The sequence below is a fragment of the Zingiber officinale genome, chromosome 11A, assembly GCF_018446385.1.
Source record: "Zingiber officinale cultivar Zhangliang chromosome 11A, Zo_v1.1, whole genome shotgun sequence".
NCBI classification, from domain to species: Eukaryota; Viridiplantae; Streptophyta; class Magnoliopsida; order Zingiberales; family Zingiberaceae; genus Zingiber; species Zingiber officinale.
The window spans coordinates 2,827,601-2,837,053 of record NC_056006.1 but is presented as its reverse complement, the minus strand read 5'-3'; the positions used below and the strand labels follow the sequence as shown (position 1 = coordinate 2,837,053).

The following is a 9,453-nucleotide window of genomic DNA, read 5'->3' as shown; positions in this document are numbered from 1 at the left end:
AAAAGGGTTTTAACCCTTTTCCTCAAACGGGGGAGAGCCGGGAAGCGAGCCGTCAGAGAGGGAATCGACTTGGTGACATTCCACGACGTCCAAGACCTCTGTCCAGCCATCCTTCATCACCACATCAACCCTAGAAGCAAAGGATTGGATCCGAAGATCACTCGTCGTCGTTGGATAAGTGTCTTTTCTCCTTCTCTCTTCTTGTTCGAGAATTGTATGCTTAACATTATGTCTTCGGGTTTTTCTCAGGCGTCTATGGAGTAGATTCCTTGTTATAGGATGAGGGAGTAGTTGTGGATTGGTTTGATGTAAGACTCATACTTATACCTCTATTTCATTGGATGATTTCGCTTGCTTTGTTTCGACTACTCGATCTCTATATCGTGTTAATTGATTGTGTAGGAATTGTCTATCTCGTAGAGAGAATATCTTAGATCGTACACCCGAGGGGCCCTAGTGACAGGGATAACCCATTCACGGACATTTAGGGTACTTCCTTGAATGGAGAGGCAACTCCTTTACAAGTAAGTAAGAGACCAAACTAAGTTCCTGTAACGACCCAATTTTCCTCATTAGGAGTCCTAAAAGTGCTTTAAAATATTTAGAAATACTTTAGAAAAATTCTAGAGATTTTTAGAAATTTATAGAGTATTTTTATGTAATTTTTGGAGTTCATTTGATATTTTTACCAAGAGGAAGAAGTTTAAAAAAAAAGAAAAAAATAATATATGTAGCCGCACCCTAGCCTATAAAAGGGTTTTAACCCTTTTCCTCAAACGGGGGAGAGCCGGGAAGCGAGCCGTCAGAGAGGGAATCGACTTGGTGACATTCCACGACGTCCAAGACCTCTGTCCAGCCATCCTTCATCACCACATCAACCCTAGAAGCAAAGGATTGGATCCGAAGATCACTCGTCGTCGTTGGATAAGTGTCTTTTCTCCTTCTCTCTTCTTGTTCGAGAATTGTATGCTTAACATTATGTCTTCGGGTTTTTCTCAGGCGTCTATGGAGTAGATTCCTTGTTATAGGATGAGGGAGTAGTTGTGGATTGGTTTGATGTAAGACTCATACTTATACCTCTATTTCATTGGATGATTTCGCTTGCTTTGTTTCGACTACTCGATCTCTATATCGTGTTAATTGATTGTGTAGGAATTGTCTATCTCGTAGAGAGAATATCTTAGATCGTACACCCGAGGGGCCCTAGTGACAGGGATAACCCATTCACGGACATTTAGGGTACTTCCTTGAATGGAGAGGCAACTCCTTTACAAGTAAGTAAGAGACCAAACTAAGTTCCTGTAACGACCCAATTTTCCTCATTAGGAGTCCTAAAAGTGCTTTAAAATATTTAGAAATACTTTAGAAAAATTCTAGAGATTTTTAGAAATTTATAGAGTATTTTTATGTAATTTTTGGAGTTCATTTGATATTTTTACCAAGAGGAAGAAGTTTAAAAAAAAAGAAAAAAATAATATATGTTGAAGCCGGGTTTTGAACCCAAGTCTTAACGAACTTAGCCCAACCATCTGATCTACGGATGTTTTGTTAATCATATATGGAGCGATATATATTTAAGTAGTAGTTAGGAACAGTAAAATAAATTGGAAATAAAAGTGAGCAGCGGAGGAATCGAAGCCCAAACCTTTGATTCGGTTAAAAGCCGGCTAACCAACTGGGCTAGAAGTTGTTACTTGAACAGATAAAGGAAGAGATTTATTTAAGTAATAGGAATTAATAACAAAAAATAAAAGGAAGAAAAAGGGGTAGCAGTCGAGAATTGAACCCGGGGCTTTTTGGCTCGGTCAAAATCCAACCAACCAACTGTTCCGCGGATATTTCGCAAAAGAGTTGACAGCGAAATAACCTTAAGTTAACAGAAATACCAGAGTTATAAAAGGAACTTAGGGCTTGAGAATTTCCCGAGCCCTAATTTCTCCCGAATCCTTTCTTGTCTTGCTCGCGATTTCCTCCTCTCGCGTGCACGGCGATTTTTACCCGAGCGAAACCGAAGCCGAGATTAGGGTTTTCTCTGGCGTCGGCTTGAGGTTCTCCGAGGGGTTTCTTCACCTCCTTAAGCTTTTCTCGTCGAGGAGAAATGGAGAGCATGAAGAGGAGCCGGAAATTTCAATCTTCCGAGCCCTAGAAGCACTAGAAGGTTTCTCCTTCGGCTGTGAGTCAAGGGAATGAAGGTAAGCGTTTTCTCACCTGCGGTAGAAGTAGCTCGGATTTTTGTTAGCTTCTTGTTTCTCTCGGAGCTTGTTAAAAACCCTAGAGTAGTTTCGGGATTCCTCCTGTTGCTTTTGGGCAGATCGGGTTTTGATGCAGTGTGGTTGGATTTGAATCCTGTTTTGGTTTCTAGCGCAGCTAAGTTTTGTGAATTTTATTCGTTGACCATGGGATTCATTGATTCTGCCGTGACCTTTAAAGAAAGATTAGAATGGGTAGAGTTCAAGCATGTGGTTTTACCTCAAGCTTTGTAGCTAGAATTCGGATTTTGTTGTCCTAGAGCATGAAGAACAATTAATGTTGCATAATTCAGTTTTAAGGTTGTGCTGGATTCTTGCTTGTTTGCTACCGTGAATCACAAAGAAAAGAAGTAAATAGTATAGTTTAAGCATGTGATTAGATGGTTCCTTTTTGTTAGATTTGCAGATTTAGTAGTTTATGTAGCCTCGTATTAATTCGGATTAAAGTGGCTGGTAAGGTTCAAATTTGTGCTTACTATGCTATCATGTTCTAGTCACAATAGAAGCTGTGTATGTTTCCAACTATGTTATTGTTTAGAGAAGTTTCTATATTAGTATGAACAGCTTCATTTGAAGCTTAAAGCAGTCCTCTTTGGAGCTGCTGTACAGTATAGAGTTGCCTAAAGTTTCTGTAGATTTATTGAAGTGTCAGTGGTAAAGCATGCTTAAAGGTTTCCTTTACTCTATAAAAACATAAGTTGTGAATAAGTTTTTGTGTATAGGTCTTTATGTTAAAGTATTACAGCAAGTTTAACTTGGCATATTTAAGGCATGTGAGTTAGATTCGTTAGTCTTATGATTTAGCATGTTGTTGGACTTTCCTATTTGTTATTAGTCAAGCATGTGTAGTTTCTTTATTACTAGAATAGCATAAGCAGTATTGAATTAGGATTTGGACAGATTTGTGTGCTTTCACCTGATTCCAATGTTATATTGGTTTCCTCATGATGGCTAATTCTCTAAACAGATTTAGAGGGTTATAGGATCGATGCGGTGTTGGTTTATTAGTAGTATGCAGAATTTTAATAATAGTATGCAGAAATTTAGTAGTAGTATGCAGAATTTTATTAATAGTATGCAGAAATTTATTAGTAGCATGCCGAATTTTATTAAAAGTATGCAGATTTTGTTAAGCTTAGTATGCAAATTTTAGATAAGCTTAGTATGCAGATTTTGTTAAGCTTAGTATGCAGATTTTAGATAAGCTTAGTATGCAGATTTTAGATAAGCATAGTATGCAGATTTTGTTAAGCTTAGTATACAGATTTTAGATAAGCTTAATATACAGATTTTAGTTAAGCTTAGCATGCAGATTTATGTTAAGCTTTGTATGCAGATTTTTGTTTAAGCATTTCAGTGTTAGAATTTGTTTAAACATTTCAGTTTTGTAAGGGACATTCTTTTATAAGAAAAGCGTAAGAAAGATAAAGAAAAGAAAGAAGAAGGCCAAGGCCTTAAGTAGATCCCAAGGTCAAGACTTTAGGGATTTTGCACACAAGGTGCTTAAAGAAAATGCCGATGCATTATATATTAGAAGTATTAAAAGATAACAAGTATTTTACTTTTATCAGTGGCACTGTACTGGACTCTCAGTAGTCCTTGGGCTAGGCTCCCATAGTCAGTCCCTAGGTTTAGATAACCTAGTATACAGGACTCTCAGTAGTCCTTGGGCTGGACTCCCATAGTCGGTCCCTAGGTTTAGATAACCTAGTATGCAGGACTCTCAGTAGTCCTTGGGCCAGGCTCCTATAGTCGGTCCCTAGGTTTAGATAACCTAGTAAACCCTACTAGATTCGGGACCAGCTATCTCGGGTCTAGTTAGGGATGCGCGCATAGCAAGTACAGTTGTCGGGCCCAAGAAGAAGTTGATTATTATTTTGAAGTATTATAAGTATAAGTTTTTGAACAAACAAAATGAGTTTCACACAAGTATAAAAGTATAAAAGAATAAGTTTAGAACAAATGAATTAAGTTTCACTCTGTTTTAGAATCAGCAAGTTTAGTTCCCTTTTATACTAGCATGTTATTTAGATTAGCTTACTGTTCTTTGCTATTATAAGAGCATGAGTAGCTCTACGTGTTTATCACTTCAGTATGTTTGTTTATTTACTAGTAGATGAGCATGAGTAGTTTTCCCCTTGAGCATTCAGTTTTAGTTTTCAGTATATTCACATGTATATCGAGTTTTTGTGAGTTAGATAGCGCTTACTAAGCATTTTGCTTATAGATTGCATTTCCTCTTAACGCAGATACAGGAAAGGAAAAGATATAGAAAGGAAGGCGACAAGGAGGTGTTTGAAGGATGTGTGATGCCAGGACTATGGAAGCCTTGGGACTAGGAAAGAAGTTTTAATTTTAGTTTTCGCATTTTAGTTATTGTAAACATTTGAGTTGTATTTTAAATTCATGTCATTTGAGATTATTCTGTTTAGATTGCATGTAGGATGAGTTCAGTTTAGTAAGTAGATATTTGTGTGTTTGATACTTATTTAACTGTGTGGGTGTTTGATAAATGTTCCAGCCGCCTGTGGCTGATGTATACTATGCTTGTATCTTGGTTTATGGTCACTAGTACAAGGGAGACTCTGTCGAAATTTTTCGGTAGGGTTTCCATGTGATTTTTAATCATACCGGTTAAGTAGAGTTAGTAGTCAAGTAACGGTCATCCTTAGAGTGTAATAGTATAGTTAAGAAGGGTGGTCGTTACAGTTCCTTATTTCTATCCTTATTTACACCAATTAGAGTAGTGTTCTTGTGATCTACCAAGGCACTCTAGTGACAGGGGTTAACCGTAACAGGATTTCATAAGGATCTTCTTTATTTGGTACCTAAGAATAGATACTTCAGCTTCCGGCGAATGCTTGTTGATGGACAATGAGTAAAGGATAGAATGTGATACATCAATACCACCACAATGAAATCAAACTCCTAGGACTCTTCATAAACCAAGTATATTACCTCTTCCTTACTAGTTCTCGTTTCCGTTTCCAAATCTTTTCTCTTTAATTAGATAACATACAACCATTGTTAGTTTAGCTAATCCTAAGAGAGTCATCGCTAGTGCTTATAACCAATTTTCGTGGGATCGATAATCTTTATTACTGACAATGAATCTGTGCACTTGCGAAATCATAACATTGACTGGAAAAAGACTTTTAGCTGGCAAGGAGGGTGAGAAAAGCCTAAGAACTGCAGAAAAAAGGGACTCCTACTTCTTTTCTACACACAACAAAGATAGAAGACAAACATCAGTGTCCAAAAAATAGAGAAAAGGTATCTGGCGAAGGCCCTCTAACGCTCAAGTCTGTATCTCAACCGAACAGAAAAATGGAGAGATTAATAGTGGAAGTTCGCGGGTATATGAGACTATTGTAAAAGCGTACCTTTCCAATATATCACCTCTATAACCTCCGCAATTATAAAATGATAGAGAATGTTGGGTATCAGAAACTGTTGAGTAAGGAAATATGTATAGTCAGGGAGGTATATAATCACCGTTCGAGGATAATTAATTGTATTCTCCAATAATTATGATACGTGACAAATTACAGAAACTGCGAAGGATCGAACCACCGGCTGATAAATAAATGAAATGGAGGACAAATAATTGAACGGGAAAATAATAATGGAAAGAAACAAAATAAACGTGCAACTTCAAAAACAATTAAGATATATTTGATAATGGGTAATATAATCAAATATAATATAATTAAACGCGGCAACTTCAAAAACAATTGAAATGGAAGGACCATTTACTGATAAATAATTAACATGGGAAAAACGTGAGATCACTTACTGATAAAGAATTGAAAAAGGAAACAACTTCTACCAATAATGTAGACCAAAGACCGCCGACAATTAACAAGATAAGACTTATAAAATCCCATATTGATATAAAAAAAAGTATAAAATCCCATATTAATTAATCTTATGCTCCAATAATTATGATACGTGACAAATTACAGAAACTGCCCACCGGTTGATAAATAAATGAAATGGAGGACGAATAATTGAACTGGAAAATAATAATGGAAAGAAACAAAATAAACGTCAATGTTGTGAATAATAAAAATAATTAATTAAACTAGATAAGTCTGGAATGTCCGATCCGATTTTACAGGAGTTTTTTTTGACAATAATACTTGTGGCGGTGAATTAGAAAATGATTTGTATGAAATCCGTCCACATGGGATGACATGTCGGCATATTTGGCCTATAAATATTGCTTCAGCTTCTTGCAATTTGGTATCGAGAAAAAGAGGGGTACAAAGTTTAGAAGAGATAGTGAGAGTATTTAATTTGCTTCTATATACTATAATGGCCTCCTCTGCAGTTATTGTTTTCCTGAAAGATGAGAGGCTCCGGCAGCTCGCCCAGCTGATTCGCAACCACGAAGTTAACAACTTATACCACATAACTTTCCAAAACTTAGGGGACCAACTCGAATACCTCAGGATGAGCAACAATAACATGACAACCGTTAACACACTCCTGGACAACTGCAATGCGATAGTGATCAGGTACAAGGACGACGCTGTTCGCCGGCCCATCGCCGAACAGATTCTTGCCTATACAGAGCACTGCCTCAACAACGCACTTCAGCTCATCAGGAACTACACGCTGCGAAGGAGCTATCTCGACAAAATGACGGATCACCAACTGCAACTCTTCCAAGCGCTGGAGGAGTTGGACACTTCGAGTGGAGATGCTGTGCTTGATTTCACCGAATCCATTCAGGAACACGACCGATTGGTCATGAGCTACATGAGGTTGAATCTCAACTCTCATGCTTCAGCAGAATTCTCAAGATATCTCAGGAACGTCGGCATTGGCTTTGACGAACTAGTTCGAAGGTGAGGTTAATTAATTAGACATATATATATCTTTAATTCAATTTAATTTTTATTGTATGTATGCAGTTACCAAAGTAGGCTTGGGTATACGGGACGGTTTGAGGACTTGGAAATAGAACAAAAGCTAGAGGTATATGCCGCAATAATTGAGGCATCGGGCCGGCTAAGTGTGTTATTGCCTGAGCAGGGGAAGGGAGACGACACAGTACTGAAGGCTTCGTCGATAACATATCGAGAGAAGAAACCTAATTATGGTTCGGCAGCCATGTTCCTGATAGATGTGGGACAGATAATCTGGGACGTGTATTCGTCGGACCACCCAATCACGACGGCTACGAGAGAGGCCTTAGTTCTGGCAGCAGAAACAGGTGGAGCAGCTTTGGGAAAGCTTGTGGGAGTTGCTATAGCGACTCAGTTAACTGGTCAAGCAGCTACTACGTTGTTCGTCACGGCCGTCGGACTAATCGGAGGATTTGTGGGAGGTTTTATTCTTGGAGCCGTTGCTGGCTTCTTGTTCGATCGGATTTTCAGCTCCGGTGGGCAAGCCGTCCTTCCGACTGATGGCTTTATCGTCTATGTTGCTACCATGCCTAATGGCCACGACTTGGCCAAACAAATTGCCCATATTTAAGTTAATAATCAATACCACCAGACAAGTAAGTAAATAAATAAATCTGTTTTTATATATATACAATGATACGCTGGTGGTGAAATAAAAATAAATATTCAGTGAGAGGAATAGAAATTCCCATGTATCTTTAGTTGAGTGTGTAATCAAAGGCTATAGTACTGCCTGAGCTTTTGGGAAAAATATTGTAATATCGTATTCCAAATATATATTAATTTTCATCTCTACAAGTATCCAATTTCTCTCTCAACTCTATAGTTTTAATTAGCACCCAATTACCTATTATGATGTATGATATGGTGCATAGTGAGGACCCCCCTAGAGAATGGGGGATGGATAGTTAAAGTGATGTGGCTGGTCAATAGTTAAGGTGACGTGATTATTAAAGTTAAAGCAATTGGCCCAAAGCGGATCAGACCAATCACACTGCCAATGTTTCATTGGCAGTTTCTCTCAACTAGACCATTACCCCTAGGAAAGAAATCCACAAAGTGCATGGAGTTATGATCAAATCTCAACCGGGCCACCACTCCTCGAGAAAAATGCTCACTGTTGGAGCATTTGACAATAATGATTAAATCTGAGTTTTGATGAATGACAAATAGATTAAAGTTAGAAGTGTTGTTGATCCAACCTTGTTACCGAGTGTGCAGGGTTGACTAACTTGATGGGTCAAGAGGACCCAACACTAGGCAGAAAGTCCGATCAGGATGTGTGATTTTCGATTGGCGAAGTCCATATGTGAAATTCTGGCAGGATGAAGTCCGAATGTGCGATTCCGATAGGAGATTAGGATGTTCGATTCTCGGTTGGCGAAGTCAGGATGTGCGATTCCGACAGGAATACCTGGTGGGTCAAATTGGATGTTGAGAAGGTAACTCAACATTTGGTAAGTGAAGGTAAGTCACTAGAGAAGAGTAACTAAGTGAGGACGCGCCTCGGTTGAGGGAACAATAAACATTGGTTCAATTTAACTCTATTTCGGAAACCTAAATTGAGACCCTGACTAGATCCTGGTCTAAAAGACATGGTCTAAGTTATAAATTAATCATATCATTATTGTACTAAGCTTATTTTGTAGGTTTTTATTTGTTGTGTTGGACAAACACGTTTTGCAGGGCAAAAGGAGCAAAAATTATCTCGGGTGAACAGTACTCAAAGCGTCTTCCATTCGACGGAAGGCGCCTTTAGTACTGTTCATGAAAGACACCTTTTGTGCTATGGAAGGTGCCTTCTATCGGATAAAATCTGACTTCATTGACGATAAGGATCAACACTTTTTGGGATAAACTTTTATCTGCGGAAGGCACCTTCAGCCCTATGGAAGGCACCCTCCACACCTTATAAAAGTGCTGATCGACCAAGCATTCAAGATAATCTCTGATACAAGCTTCTATGCGTCTGATTGACATTCCGACTACTCCAACTTCCTGCTGCTGCCCTGCTATGACTCTGCTACGCCCGACATGTTGGGACCGAAATGTAGCTAGAGGGGGGGGGGGGGGGGAGTAGCTCGTCGCGATCTCGTGCTTGTCGTTGCTTGCTTCTTGTGAAGATGTGCAGCGGAAAATACAAGAACCAACACAACAACGCTAACTCTAGAGATTTACTTGGTATCCACCTCAAGAAGAGGTGACTAGTCCAAGGATCTACACACTCACGCACCCTCCACTATGAAAACACTCCTTTACAGTAACTACCGTAGGTGGAGAAGCCTTACACG

The 9,453-nt window shown here is 38.7% G+C and overlaps 1 protein-coding gene across 1 annotated transcript; it reads left to right on the top strand.

Moving 5' to 3' along the window:
• The first annotated feature begins 6,498 nt into the window (after positions 1 to 6,498).
• Positions 6,499 to 7,960, top strand: LOC122031734. The gene is made up of 2 exons (XM_042590833.1): positions 6,499 to 7,102; positions 7,169 to 7,960. The coding sequence occupies exons 1-2, from the start codon at positions 6,567 to 6,569 to the stop codon at positions 7,731 to 7,733; spliced, it is 1,101 nt and encodes a 366-aa protein (XP_042446767.1). The 5' UTR covers positions 6,499 to 6,566; the 3' UTR covers positions 7,734 to 7,960.
• The last annotated feature ends 1,493 nt before the right edge of the window (positions 7,961 to 9,453 follow it).